This window comes from Scomber scombrus, chromosome 9, assembly GCF_963691925.1.
Source record: "Scomber scombrus chromosome 9, fScoSco1.1, whole genome shotgun sequence".
NCBI lineage: Eukaryota > Metazoa > Chordata > Actinopteri > Scombriformes > Scombridae > Scomber > Scomber scombrus.
The window spans coordinates 3,734,257-3,752,022 of NC_084978.1; the positions used below are offsets into that span (position 1 = coordinate 3,734,257).

The 17,766-nt window shown below is 38.4% G+C and overlaps 1 protein-coding gene across 1 annotated transcript; it reads right to left on the reverse strand.

Moving 5' to 3' along the window:
• Positions 1–366: 366 nt before the first annotated feature.
• On the reverse strand, positions 367–17,375 carry g3bp1 (GTPase activating protein (SH3 domain) binding protein 1). The gene is made up of 12 exons (XM_062425735.1): positions 17,269–17,375; positions 12,097–12,213; positions 11,279–11,360; positions 9,665–9,838; positions 7,671–7,761; positions 6,777–6,870; positions 5,784–6,027; positions 5,483–5,584; positions 4,165–4,282; positions 3,003–3,128; positions 2,397–2,506; positions 367–1,719 (listed from the first exon to the last, which is right to left on the reverse strand). The coding sequence occupies exons 2-12, from the start codon at positions 12,189–12,191 to the stop codon at positions 1,471–1,473; spliced, it is 1,485 nt and encodes a 494-aa protein (XP_062281719.1). The 5' UTR covers positions 12,192–12,213; positions 17,269–17,375; the 3' UTR covers positions 367–1,470.
• Positions 17,376–17,766: the final 391 nt, after the last annotated feature.

Here is a 17,766-nt window from a genome sequence, read left to right on the forward strand (position 1 = left end):
ACTTTCCACCCCTGCAGAAACCCCGATATATCTGTGATATAAGCCGATACATCAGTCGGCTCCTTCCATACTTTTCCTCACTTCATTCCTCCCGCCTTTCCTTCTTTTACTCCTTACCTTCCTCCCTCCTTTCCTTTCATCCTCCCTCCCTCCTCCTTTCATTCCTTCCTTCCTTGACTTGAAGACAACAGGAGGGTTAAGACTTTCTACCCCTGCAGAAACCCTGGACATATCTGTGATATTGGCCTCTAATTGATACCCAAACCCCCCAAAGCATCCAGGTTTTAATACTCAGCCTTTGTCAAACTCTCTTGAAAACCTCATGAGTAAAAAGTGAAAACAAGATGAACAGACAAACAGGTTTAAAACAGTAAATCACTTTTAATTTAGTTCTCTCATCGGCAGGTGAGCTCATTTTTAAAACATGATGACAAATGAAGTGCATCGGTAATAGAAGCCTTACAGGATTTGATAACATGATTTGATAACATGCTCCATTCAGACGCGTCCGTGAATCCACATATTACAAGCCAACATTATTACTCAAATAAAACCACTACAGTTCAGCTCTTGACCTGATAGAATAAAAAGATAAGACAGATCCATCGCTAGATACAACGGTGGCAGCAATACACAGGATTGCCCAAGCAGTAAAGTACACGTTCCTTTAAGAAACAGGGAGAGAGAACGCGAAAAAACCTAACCTCTGGGTTTTTTAATCCCCAATTCAAGTAGTATTTACCCTTTTTTTTTTTTCATCTGTTTTGCGTGTTTCGATTTGTGTCTTTTAATAAATTCAAGTTCAAGCAATGATAAACAAAAAAAAAAAAAGAGACAAAAAAAAAAAAAAAAAGTCCAGATAACACGTGTTGGTTTGAGGAGCAGACATAAAGAGAAGAGGAGGATAGATTGATAAGATTGATAAAAGATAGAAAAAAGAAAAGAGTGGAGAAAAATGAGGAGTGACGTTCTGGATTCCGTGGAGAGAGAGAGAGAGAGGGGAGGGGAACGAAAAGCAGCAGGTGAAGGAGAAGAATGAGGAGGTGGTGAAGGAGGTGGAGGAGGAGGAAGAGGAGGCAGCCATCTTCATGAGAGACAGATGTTTGACTGGCTGCTCTCGGCTTCAGCAGGGGGCTGGCGTGACCTGACGGTGAAAGCTCTCCTGACCAAACCTGCGTCAGTTATTAACAAAAATCCCTTCGTAACACTCGTTTATCGCCTTTTTAAGCATTTAGGAGAAGAATGAGACCAAAATACTGACGAGAAATCAGGTTTTTTATGACTCGAGATTCGTAACACCATCTCATTCTTACTCCTAAATGCAACGTAAAGAAGGGGTTTTAGTTAAAGTTTGGGGGTTTGTCCAATTGGTTCCTGCTGCAGCAAATCAATAACCACTCAGAAGTAAGTTGAATCCATTTTCAAACAGTAATCTATCTCAGGTTTTGGAGACCCCTCCCCCCCGGTGTCTCATTGGCGCTGGGTAGAGTAGCGACCCTCGTTGGGGCCGGCGCCTCGCCCGGAGCCGAAGCTGGGTTTCTGCTGTGCCATGCCGCCGCGGGCCGAGGGTCCTCTGGGGCCGCCGCCTCCTATTCTTTCTCTGGGGCCGCCTGGACCTCCGGGGCCGCGGGGCCTCACGTCCCGCCTGTCTCCCTCCCTGGCTGACCGGGTCTTCTTCTCCTCCACGTTCAGACGGACGTCGCCTCTGAACTTGATGGGCTGAAGAGAAAAAAAGATAGAAGGGAATCAAACTCACTGCAATTATTTCTCTTTGTTTATATTAACCCTTTACATACTGTTCATATTCTGACTCATAATTAGTCTCTACATTCATAAACTCCCCATCAGTCATTAATAAGTGTTTAATTAATCCTTAATAAAGCTGTCAGAGTGTGAACAGAGTGTATTATATTTATTTACAATCACCATTTTAAAGTCCAGGAGAACATTTGATAGAATATGAAGAATACAACATGTTTGAATGTTGATTTTTGTACATTTGCATATATAGAAATGTGCATCAGCTGCACAAAAATGGGGAAAAAATTATGCATTTTATTCCCATTTTTGTCAACTGTGGGTTACATAAGGAAAAGAATTTAAAAAAATGTGTATATGGTGTTTTTAAAACTCTCAAATGTAAAGAAAAGGGTCAAATTTGACTCCGAACAGTAATGTAAAGGGTTAAAGCTAAAAACAGTCCAAACAGCTGAGTTATAACTTGATTCGGAGCCCTCAGGTTGTTATGAAATATGTAAATCTAATATCATTTTAACACAGTGAGAAATGTTTACCAAGACGGAATAAAGGACAATTAAAAAAACATGAAAAAAGAAAAAACATATATATTAAATTCTAAGAACTGGACCTGTAATGAACGTGTAAGTGTGTCTTACCCTGTTGCTGAGGATCTTCTGGACAGGTTCAGAGTCGTCAAACACCACAAAGCCAAAGTTTGGTAGTTTCCCTCCGCTGTTGATCCTCAGCTCCAGGACTGTACCATACTCTGTGAGGAGGAGGGGAGAGGTAAGTATTTAAACATGGTTTCAACTAAAAAAGGTTGCATATAATGGTTTGAATATATTTAAGTAGCCCAAGAAGCAGACTTTCCAATAGATTTTATATTAAGATTTGTTTTCTCCTTTTCACCTGGTCTTTTTTATCCCATTCTAACAACAATAATCCAATTTTTTAATAGAAAATAAGCTTAAAGTCCTTCATAAACTTCTCTTTCATATTATCCTTGTAATGTTTTATAACTTTCCCCGTCAGACAATGAGTCCTTAGAAAGTTTAGACAGGTAGTGTCAGCTTGTAGCTTTGATAAAAATATGATAAAAAGCTCCAAAAATGCTACTAAATGGACCTTTGTGATCAAACTGCTGTATTCAAGTTTAAAATCAAATTCATACCTCGACTTTAAGACAATTAATTTGAACATCTACAAAATATTTCTCTCCAGTTTTAGTAGGATGTATCTGGATTCATCAGATCTCGACTTACGTTCAAAGAACTCTTTGAGCTCCGTCTTGTCAACGTCATGAGGGACGTTACCCACGAACAGCTGATGGGCGTCGGGGTACCGGACCACCCTGCGACCCTCCGTCTCTCCCTGCTCACCTTCACGGACTGTAAGAAAAACACCAACGAGTCAACATGTGAACTAAAGGAGGGAAAATTTAATTTTTAGAGCTTATATAGAAACTCTATACGATGCAGTTAGTGTGTTAACATTCAAACAGCTACATGTGATGTTATGTTGCATTTCAAGGAGAATCTAAATCTTTCAAGCTAATTTCAAATAAGTGACCAACGACACGCTGAATGTGTGAGTGCATGATTAATCAACTTTCAGGAAAATGTACTTATTCTTCCACTCGCCAATGTTTTTAGGTAAGCCTTATAAATTAAGTGTTAAGCTGATGTTCTCATGCTGGATATTTGTGTTGAACCTTGTCTTACTTTAAATACACAGATACCTGCAACTTGTCAATAATAAAATCAATAAATTGCCTTTTAAATTACTTTAATCGCTTATTGTGTTAATTTTATATTTGCTTATTTATTTTTAATGCTCGACTTTTTCATTTATTGTATTTTTGTGTATGACATTATTGCTTTAAATGGTGTATATTGTATTATGTGAAGCAATTTGTAACCTCAGTTTGGAAATGTGCTTATAGTAATAAAGTTTATTATTACGATTATATAATAATAAATTGGTGTAGCACCTTTCATACAAGAAATGCAGCTTAAAGGGTTTTAAAACAAAATATTCATATTTAAAAAAGGCCTAAAAAGGAGAATAAAGCAGTTACATTTAAAAAAAAAAGAAAAAAGTAATTTAGGATGGAAAATAAAAATACTAATCATTTTAAAATAGTATATAGTTAAAGTAGCTAAAATATAGAATAAATGGAATATATAAAATCACGTAAAAGTTTTCATGTTTACTTCTTTTTATAGAGAAGCTTTGGAGATGGATCTGAATATACCTGCAGTCTCACACACACAGTTTCATATTCAGCAGCATTTGTCAGATGTCATTATACTTGTTTTATACTAGAGGTGTAATACTTGTTTACCTGTCAGGATCACTGTGCGTTACATTTAGTTAAAGGCCATTAAACTACTGTATATATACTGTGTGTGTGTGTGTGTGTACCTGGTCTGGGGCCTCTGTGTACGGGCGGAGGACCTCCAGGCCTCTGTTCCCTCGGCCTCTGGTCTCTCTGTGGTCGTTGTGTTGTTGTTTGGGTTTCTGACTTGGCCTCCACTCTGGGCTGAAAGAGACACGACACACACAAGTCTCGTAAGGGCAAGAAAATGTGTTTTATAATTCAACTTCAGGCAAATAAAAAAAGGAAGAAGAACAACTTTGATTATCGTCATAAAGAAACAGGAAGCAGGAAGTGTTTGTGACCTGATCTGATGCTTTTATTTCTACTCAGAATAAAATAAAAACTTAAAAAGCAACTTCTTTCTGGGAGATGCAACACAACAGCTTGATGTTGCTTTAGAGACTATAGAATAAAGAATAGAGATATCTCTGCTGTTTTAATATAGTGACAACAAAAAACAAACTTTTTAAAAATAAAATTAAGATTAATGTTTTTAATAAAGGCGTTAAAGCAGGGGGTCAAACTCATTTTCATTCAAGGGCCACATACAGACCAATTAGATCTCATGTGTGCCAGATCATTAAAAAGATGGAGGGAAGGAAGAAAGGAAGGAAATAAGGAGGGAAGGAAGGAAAGACAGACAAAAGAAGGAGGGAAGAAAGGTAGGAAGGACAGAGAAGGAAGGATGGATAGACAGACAGAAGGGAGGAAAGAAGGAAGGAAGGAAAGTAGGAAGGAAGAACAGAAGGAAGAAAGGAAAAAAGGAAGGTAGGGAGGACGGACAGATGGAAGGAACGAAGGAAGGTAGGAAGGAAGAAAGGAAAAAAGGATGGTAAGAAGGACAGATGAAAGGAAGGACAGAAGGAAGAAAGGGAGGAAGGACAGATGAAAGGAAGGAAAAGAACACAGGAAGGAAAGTGGGCAGGATTGCACCCCTCGGCGGGCTGTTTTCTGGCCCGCGGGCCTCATGTTTGACACCCCTGCGTTAAAGGCTGGCTAAAGAAACATTTAGAGCTTAATATGGCAGGACTGTTTGTAATTCACATTTTAAAAACAGCTGATTGGAAATGACTTTTAAAGGAGTTCAGAGTCTCTTTCTTTTAGATTTTAATCAATAAAAAGAAATAAAATGCTGCTACTTCATGTCAGGAGGTGGATGGACAAGCAGCCTGGTTCTCAGAGTAAACGTGTGATTTCTTGTGTTTTATAATGAATTACTTCCTTGTCATCATCTTTACTAGTTTCCACTGCAGCAGACCTCGTGTTAAACATCTAAACGCCTACAATAGAAATGTGAGTGGAGGCCCGGGACTCAGATTAATATAATCAGGTGTCTTTTAATAAGAAGGTCTTAAACCTTACCGGCGCTGTGGGAGGGGCTTTAACGTGTGGTGAGAGTCCTGAGACTGGCACGGCTCCGCTGGGAGGAAGGTTCTTACTAGTGACGGACGCCCAGGAGAACGGCTGCCGAAGACACAGAGACACAGACACAGGAGACGTTTAAGCCGATGATGCACGTGTGAGAGCAAGAATTAAAAAAAAAAAACACCTGCTGCCTCCATCAGGAAGTAAGAAGCAACACCTTCACATCCATTCACCTATTAATCTGTCATGTAAGTGCATTATTTTGCTCTTCTGGCTCCGCAGCTTCAGGCTGACTCACCCTGTTTTCCTCTGGAGCGGCGGGGGTTGGTTCGGCAGGTACGGCGGTGGGTTCGGCGGTTGGTGGGGCGGAGGCGGGGCTTTTCTCTGTCTGGTCGTCCGGTGTGATTCCGTCTACTTCTGATTCCAGCATCGTCTCCGATTTCAGCTCCACCACTGCGGCTTCGGGTTCTTTCTCAGCTTCGGGCTCGGGTTCGGGACTCGCTGCTGCTTCCTCGTCGTCGCCGGGAACGGTAGGTTCCGAACTAAAATATACACAAAAAGACAGAATTATAAGACGAGAGGAATAAAAGATGCTTCTTGAACCTCACTCAGGTATGTTAAACAAGTTAAAGCCAGATAAAACTCAGTGTGATCTTGTACAGATTCATTTTACACACATTAAGCAACTTTGTGCTATACGTTAAGATATATTAAAATGAAGATACACTTAGTGGTAAATTAAAAATCTATGGATATGAGTTGCAAATTAAACATAACAAAGCAAGGATCCTTTTTTTGCAATGGGAGTCTTGCCTCAAGGAAGTCCAGTCTATGATCTGATGTATCGCAGCTTTCTAGTTTGTCATTTAATCGGTTTTTCTTGGATATTTGTTTATTTTTAGGGTAAAAAATTGAACATTTAATTCCAGGAAAATCATGAATGGCAAATCTGCACATTGATGTTTTAAGTCTGTACATACAGAGTGCCTCTCTCGCCTTATAATAACCCTTTATAAGGCGAATAACTATATTTGGTAACTTCTGTAATCATCCAAAATAGCCTCGCTGTGCCTCTCTGTCAGGCTGCATGTGGAAGTTTTATATTTAGACTTTTTGGGAAATGTTTTACCCTATAGACCGACGAGGAACCATATATGGTAACATCACTGAACTTGATTTGCTTTCCCCTGATAACTCCCCAGAGTATTTCAATCAGTGCCACATGAAGGGTTAAGTATTCGTATATATATATATATATAAGTTTTTGGGAACAGAGGTCTGTGATCCGTACCAGGGTGACGGGTCGTAGAAAGGAGCAGACTCCTCCTGAACTACGTCAGGGGAGGGAACCCTCTCCTCGATCTCCTCCACCTCGTCCTCAGACTCTGGAAACACATAAAGAAAGAAAGATGTTCAGGACAGTAAAACACACACACACGGAGCTCTAAATGGAAAAACAAGTGTCAATTAAAGTCTTATTAAAAACCTTTTTCCATAAAAGTTCTCAAACTATTCTGATTCATTTAGAAGCGATTTAAAGTGAAGCATCTAATCAGATTAACATGATTCACTAAATGGATTTCCACCTTCTTCTTTTAAGTTTACATTTGTGATGATTAAGAGTGGAAATCCATTTATTAAAATCATGTTAATATGATTTATTGCTTCATGTCTAAATGACCAAGTTTCAAATAGCCTAGTTTAAAATGACACTAATTATTTCTCTGCCAGATATAGAAACTAATGCTTCATTTTGCAGCTCTGCGTAATAACCTGAATAGAGGAAGAATGGCTGAGAGGCTATTTCATTTTCCACACACACACAAAAGAAAAAAGGAGAATATTATAATACTAATGAAGCTTTTGGTTTAATCTTTAAAGTTCTTCTTCCTCATGTTTAATGTATTACTTTGTGAACCTTTAATTTAATATTCAGAAAATGAAAATGTGTTCAGTTTCTTTAACTAAAAGATAGAAGAGCCACAAAAAAGAAGATCAAGGCTTTAAAATCTCTAAAATATGAATCAAGAACTTATCTGTTGATTCATTTTTCTTTTAACAGAATAACACAAAGATCATAGAGATGATGTAATCTGTCTGAGTAGATGGAAAGGAAGCCGGATGGAAAGAGAAAAGAAAAGGTGAAACCAGGTGAAAGATGAAGAGGAGGAAGATCTTATCTCACCTTCAGGAGGCTCAGAGTCAGAGTCTCCGAAAACCTCGTCCTGGTAACGAAACACGTCGTTGTGGACGTAGAATTTGTTGGCGACGGTTCCCTGTTGAAAGAGAAAAGAGAAAAAACTGATTTAACACTTTTAAATGCTGCGAATTAATGTTTGATGTCAGAAAATAACAAGAAATATAATTTTTTCTGTGGAACCAGGAACCGACGTAAGAGGCGGTTATCACTGAAAAAACTGCTGATATCGTTTTTTTTTAAGGATTGCATGACTCGGAGCATAATATATAACAATTAAAGCCCTCAGGGCAGATTGAACGATGCATGATGGGAGTTATGAGGACTTCCTGTTTTATGGCGAGACATCGAAATGTGTCGCACGACCACGTAAACCAGGTTTAACGGAGACGGAAGATTTTGATAACTTTTCATCTTCACAGGTCCTACAATGATACTGAGTGAATTTTAAGTCAGTTGGATTAAATCTGGAGGAGTTTGTTTAAGTAGGAGGCGTGGAAATGGCGGCAAAATCGCAAATTTCAAATCAAAATGGACGACTTCTGGTTTGAGTTGGGTTAGGGGTCCAAAAGACTTTTTTGTGCGTCTTTATATGATATATATGTGTACCAGGTTTCATTCGTCTACATCAATCTAGAGCGAGGGGCACTCATTTCCGATAACCATAAAATATAACATTTTTCACCGGGTCTGGCATGTGCGTTTTTTTTTTGGCGAAAAATAACAATCCCTACAGATTCACACTGTTGATGCTCGGGCCCTAATTATATGAATTAAATGTAACTTTTTAATAACAGTAATAACCATCATTTTTTAAACAAGCCAGGTCTTCAATGGTAGGAGTGAAGACAACATAACAACACAACAACTAACATGTAGACAAGTAGAGCGAGTTCAGATGAAATCATGTGAATAATCAGAGTCAACGGTTGTTAAATAAAGTCCTCAACAGTTCACACGTCTCCAGTGATTCAGTCAACGATGCATCACCACCCTAACTGCACCTGTGTTACCTGTGTTACCTGTACATGTGACTCAGTGCAGCAGCTTTATCGTCTGTCTCTGCAGTCACAGAAAAGTGAATACCACTAGTGATAGTCTAGTTTAATCAGTGATGAAGATAAAAGAAGATTAACTGAAGTTACGATATGATAGTACCTGTTACTATAAACCAGCTACGAGTCAATTAAACTATAGCCTGAAGCTGAAAGTCTACCAACTATGGTTCAGAGCCTCCTGATCTGGAAAGATAACATATGCAGTAAATTTAATTTAGGCTAAAAGAAAAGAAAACACAGGGATTAGATTACGTGCTGAGGATGACCACGGAAGGAAACATTGAGCCTTTTATAGATTCAATTTTAGTTTTATTCACTCACTTTCTTTTGGCCCTGCAAATTAAAGACTTTAAACTTACTTTATAGTAAAAAAAAAAAAAATAATACAATGAATAATAATAACAGAATATAGCCAAATAATCATTAGACTTCTATGTGAACCATTATAACTTATTTTTAAGTAGCCAAACATTAAACCTATACAGTTTATAATCATAATTTAACTGGATAGCCTTTAACTGATGGTGATACACTGTATGTTGAACTGCTTAATTAATAGCTATTAATACAATTACATTTGGCTTTAGAGATATTGTTCTTTTTTCTCAGTGGAAAGGTAGAAAGAGAGGATCAGAGACTGTGATTTTAACCCCATAGAGCAGCATCAAAGTGAGGAGGAGCTCCCACTCTGCAGCTAAATCAGGGGACCGAAATGTCTGCAGAAGTACAACGCAAACTGTCAAAAGCAGAGGTGTCTAAATGATTCCATAAAGAGACGATAATGTGGCTGAAGGTTCTCATTTCAACCAAGCAGGAGAACACCAGACTTGATCTGCAGGCTCATTACGGCCCTTATTAGAATAGTTGGACATGCCTGGATAAAAAGGAATAAAATAAGCATGAAAGAAAAGGTGAAGTACAAACCTCAGGCGCCAGGACGAAGGTCTGCATGAACTTCCTCATGGGCTGCATGTTGTTGGACAGCTCGCCCATCACCTGCACCACCACGCCCTCGTTCAGGGTGGCGTGAGCGTCCACGTGCCTGATCTTTGTGTGACAGTCGCGGAAACTCAGAGCCATCACCCTCTTATGGATCTCCTGGAGAGGAAAGAAAAAAGGATAAAAAGGTTAAATAAACATGAAGTCTAAAAGGTTTTTCCTTCTTATATAAGCTCACTTTTGTCCTGTTATTTCTGTTTAGTTGGCTTTAAGTGTGTTACAATCCTGGATGTTTCATATTTGGCGGGAAATGTTTTAATTGTGAAGCACTTTAGCTTTAAAACTGCAACATAAAAAACAAATTGCAAGAATCAAATCTGTTCCAAATGTCCAGCTGCTCTACGTTTTTTGGTGTAAACAAACTTTAGACTATTGTTGGGCGTTATATCCTTATTTATATAGTAATGCAAGGTATTTTTGTATGATGTGGTGTATAATAAGGTTTAGGGAAAGCTGGAGGAATCTATAGTTTATTCTGCTAAGGAAGGCCATTGAGCTTGTTGTATTCAGTTAGTTGTTTACAGGAGTCTATTTTTGTCTAATAAAGTTTATATTAAGTAAAATGATGCAATTCTTGTACTGTAAACTGTAATATTTTCCTTCTAATGTCTAATGAGAGGTGCATTTAATAGTGATGACTGGTCATGTGACCTACGTATGTGTATTTCAGTGCGTTCCAGTTGTACTCGGAAGTTAAAATTTCCCAATTTCAACCTGAACGCCCCCCTGAAGTCGGATCTAAAATACAAGACGATCCACCTTGTGCATCAACAGTGTGAAAGTTTGTAGTAATATCCTTTATTGTTTATTATCAGTTCTGTCTTATTTAGTGTGTCATTAATAATCAGTCGTACACACAGAACTATTCAGCTTCTATCTCTGAACATGTTGCTGTGAGGTTTTTATGAATAAAATACAGCAACGTGTATTTTTAATCAACTGGTTTTAGCTATCAGAGGCTAAAACTGTTTTTTATGACTTCTAAACTGGAACGAGACAAACTTGGGTTCGACATTAATCCCAATAAAGTCAGTTCAGTGTTCGCTGGTTAATTTCCACTGATGTTTGTTCATGTTTCAGCGACCGACCGGCGCCTGATCTAACATACTGTCTGTGCATGAGGCGAATTATCTTTACTGATAGTGTAAAGATATTATAATGATTCTTATCAGAGTTTCCGCTCTGTTGCATCGAACAATACAACATGACAAACACCTACTGCATACAGCTACGTGTTTGCATTTAGGCGTGTCCTCCTGCAGCTGCTTCACATTCTCATACCTCATGTCATTTCAGAGGTGTAAAACCTATTTTTAAAAAAGGTGTTGAATTAGCCGGATGGACTGAATGAGAAGCTGCAAACACACCAGATTATAAGTCAACTGCTTCTTAAATATATTAAATCTGGTTCTTCGATGTCCTTAATAGAGTAAACATGTGTAATAAGCTTCTTTCATGTACACTCAGCGTTTTGTTGATCCTCTTTAATGGAAACGTCATTTTTAAAAGCTGTTATCTGCTGGATGAAGTTTAACTTACAGATTGTCCGTAAACAGCTTCGACTGGTTTGCCGTTGCTGTCCAGGCCTCCGTGCACGTAGGACGAGTTCTTCCCATAAAACCTGAACAGAAAGAAAGAAAGAAAGACAAAAAAAAGGTTAATTTGAAACAGAACGAGACATTTAGAAATTCACATGCTCTCAAATCTTAAGGAATTAGTGGACTTTAAAACTGCACATTTAATGTATTAAAAGTTAAAAATAAGATGCTTTCAGACAAAAAGAAGATTAGTTTATTAGTTAAAAGGGTCAATTTGTGGAATATACTTAAAAAAAGAATTGAAAATGTAAAAATACATACAAAACTGAGGCATAAATATGACTGTTTATATGAATTTTGTAATGGATTTTGTTATGTATATGAACCTTGGTACTTGGTGTCTATATTTTTAGTGCATTATGTATATGTTACTATAAATGCATTGTGTATCTTCTGTATTGTAGAGATCTATTTAAAAAGGTAAAAAAGGGGTTGGCGTTATAAGATAATGCTTCAAAAAAGGTGTTTTCTTGTGACCGTTACTAAAGGAGATGAAGAAAATAAGTATGTAGATAATAATTATCTACATGTGTATTAGAGTTGCATACATTTAATAACCCAAATGAACTCAACTAAGATTGCACTCATACGTCTATAAATGTGTAAAAATATATAAATAATTAACTTTAATTGAAACGATAGGTCACTTTCCTTTCTATAAAGTCTTTAGTGAAATATCGTAATGAATGTCCAGACAGTGACGATAACGACAGACAGATAAACAGCTGATAGAGGTGGAGGAGGAGGAGGAGGTCTTACCTGTGCAGGTAGTCGGGGGCCTGGTTCAGGAGTGTGTAATACTGTCGGACAAACTCTCGCCCGACCAGCTGGGCACTTGGCTTCTCCATCACCATTTCTTTGGTCAACTGGAAATCTCTGTGAGGAAGAAGAGGAAGAAGAAGACGAGAGTCAGTTAAGTTTACACATAGACAGTTAATAAAAGGCGAAGGACGTAATGTTTAGTTGTGATTATTTGCTGTTGATCTGAAGCCGTGTCATATATTTTTTTGATATATTTATTGTTATTTTTTTCGCTTTATAGCAAATTTTGGAAGCTAAATTGAATCTGCACCTTTTCAGAAGTCATTATAGGGAAACACTCTGTAATATATTGCTGGTTTTTCTGTTTTATATCATTGTAATCTTAATGTAGATGGACTAAAGACCTTTGAAGTCGCCATAAAGGGCTGTAAAATGTTTATATATCAACAATTCTGATCATTCATTAACTACCTAACACATTTATTAAGTGCTTCTGCTTTTCTCTTTGGAAGTTTGAACTATTGGTTGAATGAAAATAGGTCTTTGGCAACCTATTTTCAGATTAAATAATATAAAATAATTAGCTTCAGCTTTAATTATATCCTTAAAATAATGTATAAACTTTAACAACTTTACTGCATCTATACAATAAGTGATTCATAGACTCCCATATAGCTCGGGGGGTAGGTGTTGATTACGGGATGCTATGACAACTGTTATGGTAACCATGGAGACAGGAGATCAGCAGTGTGTCACCACCGTGTCTCAAGTTATTCACAATAAAACCTGTTTGGATTTTATAGACGTAACATCACGTCTGAGTTTGTTATTCTTGTGATAATGATGTGAATCATCCATCGATCTCAGATCCAAATCTCACCGACACTTTAAAACTGTTTTTTTTAAAGGTTTTTTGGGGTTAAACACGTCCTCTGATTCACAAAATCTAAACTCATCACGTTTATTTTATTTATTTTCTCCCCCCCCAGTGCTCTTATTTTTAATTCATTTTTCTGGACCCGGGTGTTGAAATGCCGGCAGCGTGGAAATGTGTTTGATCTGCAGAACTGATTGTGACGAGGCGTTCACTGACCCCCGTCTGGGTGCACCGGCATGAAAAAAAAAAAAACAGGCTGCCCCGCGGCACCGAACACAAAGCCACACTCACCGCTTGTTATTTTATTTTTTTATTTATACTGGAGTGGATAAAAATCTCAACTCAGTTAATGCAAATAAGACGCAGGTTTATTTCATTGTTAGGTTCACAATGCTGAATAACTGGATATGCTGCAGAGCTTTAACAATGAATATAGGACATATTTCAGGTGTGACTGGTTATTCATTCATATAATTTCTTCTCTCTGAGATCTGTATCTGTCCATGAGGGAAACTTGCAGCTTCTCTTTGGAAATGAATAAGGTGTATTATTGGCTCCATCTGACTCCCAGCACTGCCTAGTCTTTGATGTGTCGTAATAAAGCAACAGATTAAGTGAAAAAACCTTTAAAATACAACTAAAACACTACAAAAATCTGCTTATATCAATGCAACATGATCTATTACTTGTGTGCCTCTTGTCTTTAACTCTGTCATTGCCTTGATTGGTTTTATTTCTTTCTGTAAAGGACTTTGTAACATTGTTAAGAAAAGCGCTATATAAGTAAAGTGCATTATAATTATTTAATTTTAAGGTTTTTATTATAAATCCTACTTTTTTGTTACATTTTTTATCACTTATTTCCTCTCGCGTGCCTTGGTTTAAATTTTTTCTTTGTAATGTTTTTGTTTCTATTCCCTTTTCTTTATGCCGTCACTTCTTCTGTCTTCTTATCAGCTTGTCAATCATCTGTGAAGCACTCTGAACTACATTATCAACCTGTATGAAAGCTGCTGTATGAATCACAACTAAAGAGATATTACGATAAGATCTTAAGCTTGGTTGTTTCCATTGTTAACATGACTGCGTGCGGTCGTCATGTGAACACGCTTCATTTTAAACAACACGCCTTGATAACGTACATACAGTGAAAGCTGCAGCATGCTTTTAACCAGACGGACATGCAAACCCGGCGCTCTATAGATATTTGCAGGCTTGTTGGGCTTGATGGACAAGTTTTCAAGAGTGCGCTAGCTGACGTTCACGCCACACTGACATAAAAATTTAAACTGATGTCTACCCAGAAGAAAGGAAAAATACAGTTTGCGATATGATGTATTTCTTTAACAGTCAATCGAATGCATTAAAACATCTTCTCCATTAAACCCATTCATCCCTACTGAAGTTGAAGGTCTTTAAAGGCTAAATAATGTCCTAAAAAAGAGGTGGACACTGTGGTTTCTAGTAGGGCTGGGCAATATATCGTTATTATATCGATATCGTGATATGAGACTAGATATCATCTTAGAATTTGGATATCGTGATAGAGAATAAGTGTCGTCTTTTCCTGGTTTTAAAGCTGCATTACAGTAAAATGATGTAATTTTCTGCACTTATCAGACTGTTATATAGCTGTTCTATTATCTACCTTTATCCACTTTGTCATTATATCCAAATTACTGATGATTATGTATCAAAAATCCTATTATGTAAATATTTTGTGAAAGCACCAATAGGCCACCGTACAACATTGTTGCATTACTATATCGAGGTATTCGGTCAAATATATCATGATATTAGATTTTAATCCACATCGCCGAGCCTTAGTTTCTAGCACTACAACTCAAGCTGTAAATAGTTTGTTGGGGACTATTTTCAGCTGCAGATTTTGGCGCTCGACGGAGGATTTCTGGCAGCAGGTTGGAGATACGTTCAAGGTATGCAGGAGGAACGTATCACCTTAGGGTGCAACGGTGTGGCTCATAGTTGTTGAACAACAGTGGAAGATATTTAGTGCTGCATAGATAGATAGTAGTAGTAGGACTAGGGTTGGGTAATATTTAAAAATGACGATACCAGTACTGATCTAAGTACAGATACCAATTGAGTATGTCATTCGATACCCGTTGCATTAAAATCAAAGAATGCTTGCATTGGTTGGCTGCAGGGCAATAAATTTATATTCTATCGATATCGTGATATTTTATAGATGTCGTAACATCAAATTACTGATGATTATTTATCAAAAAAATCTCATTGCGTAATTATTTTGTGAAAGCACCAATCCATACAATATAGTCAAAATATCGATATCGGGGTATTTGGTCATTCTGTCCATATCGCAGAGCCCTGATTGGCTGTGAGCAAGTCCGTACAAATACTTCATATTTTCTAGCTCTGGGTGCAAAAAAGGAACGATTGCAGGTATTGTTTTTTTACGGGAGACATTTTGATATTACTTGGTATCGATTTATTTCTGTTGATACCTTAAAAACGTATTGAGTACGGATACCCAGCCCTTCGTAGGACGCATTCATCGATGGTTAATGTGTTGAAGTCACTTATAAAGCTTCGGAAATGACTGTGTGGATTTTGTCCCCCGTCACTTAAATTAAAAGAACGTGAAAAACTATGAATTAGTCATTTAAGAAACAGCAATGGGAAGTGCTTTAAGCAAGTCATGGCTGATTCTTGGTAGTTCTGTATTGTAGTCTTTCTTTTTGTGTCTGTACATGAAAGACCACATTTTTTGAAAGGGGGTGATTACAGCGAGGACAACATCTTTAACCCGTACATACTTGTTCAGGTTCTGACTTATGTGTCTCTACACCAATTCACATTCATACATTCCCTGTCAGTCAAAAAACACAGGTCAAATTTGTATACTTGCATCTATAAAGTGTGTTTCAAAATGAACAAACGATGCATTTAATTTCCAATTTCATACTCTGTAGGTCACATTTTAAAAGGTCTGGCTTAAGGAAATGTCTATAGGTTGTTTTTAAAGCTCTCAAATGTTTAGTATGGGTCAAATTTGACCCTGAACAGTATGTAAGGGTTAAGAGTTCATATGAGCATCTGACAAACTTGGAGAAAGTGCATGAGATTTATGATAGGGGGGCTAAAAACAAGCAAACACATTGACTACTATGGTAGTGGTCATTCAGCAACCACAGAGGGGGGAGGAAGTGCTGCTCTCTTTAATGGACTGTCTGCCACACCTGTCCTCACAAACCTACAACCATCTGTTGCCCTGGCATACACACACACACACACACACACACACACACACACACACACACACATTACTGATCCATCAGGGCTAAGCCAATCATTCCACTCACGCCTGCTGGAGTGGTGGTGGTGGAGGAGGAGGAGGAGGAGGAGGTGAAGAAACCATGAGCGTGCTGGAGAGGCTTTTCATCGCGAGGCCTCGTTTATTTGGAGGAGTAAACGCAATTAAGAGCATGCTACGTTGCAGCTTATGTAAAAAAAGAAGGAAGGAATGAAAAAAAAGTGCAAGCATGGCACACACGGACAAAGGCCACGCCGTGATGCTGCCACTCTGCACCGGCCTGCACACTCATTCAAGGCATCCCGGCTCCTCCAGAGGCCTTACAGGGGGGGGAATCAACGCTGATGTCCAGATATAACCTGGACCTCACATGGCACACCGGCTGGAGCTAAAACCGCGACAGCTGGACGAGCACATAGGCCACCCCACAAAAAAAAAAAAAAAAACTAGGGCAGGACCTGGCTATAGCCTGGATTCAGCAGAAGCAGCAGCAGCCCCAACACGTGTCCCCGGCTGTAGCCACATTTTCTCCTGAGATGATTTAATCACCTTTTTTTAGCTTTAACGATGACCACAAAAACGACATAATGTGGTTAAGGTTGGTTTGAAGGTGAGAAATTAGATGAGAGTAAAAGTAAAGGCGGTAAAGGAGTCACAGGAAAGGAGGGAAAGGAGGGAGGGAGTCACGACTGAAAAGGAGAGGAGAGCTAGGAGTGGGGTGGTGGGTAACTCCTGGAAACGCAATGAATGATGGTGGAGGCGATGGCTATATACTGGTTTTTTAAAAATTATCACACCTATTACATTGCTCTTATAATATCGAAATGTGCTAATATAATAAATAATGTCTATATTTTAATAAAAAAACAAGCCTCGCCAGGATGTAGACGGGGCCCAGCAAAGTGACCCGATTAATAAAATACTATAAAACAGAAAAAACTGATGATTTTATCACCTGGAATATATGTGATAGGTAATGTTAAGAGGAGAGACTTACCAGAGGGTCAATTATCAAAAAAATAAAAGCGGCGATTTTTTTAAGAAACAAGTGATTTCCTCTGAATCACCTCAGCGGCTCCACAACGTGCTGCACTCACTGCTCGCTTACCGGTCTCAGCTCTGCAACCGAACCTGGTCGAACCCCACGTGACGAGATTCTGTCAGCCAATCACATTCACACTCTTAGTCATCAGCCAATCATAGGAGGCTACCGCAACTGCCCTGTAGCTGTCAGCCAATCAGAGCGGGTCTTGCCTCTACCTGGGTTTCATCATTGGAACCAATCGCGTAATAATATCTGTAGGATGTGCGGTTGTTTTATTATGAGGCGTTCGCCGGTTTGGCTCGCAAGGGGAGCGGTGTCAGTGTACTGGAGTCTTTTCACCGCTTGGGGGCGACAAGATTATACAGGGGGGGTCATGAAATTCCTGGGAAAGTTATGAAATTAGAAAAACTGTTATCCAGGCCTGACAATTGTTTGGAATTAGGTGAATGT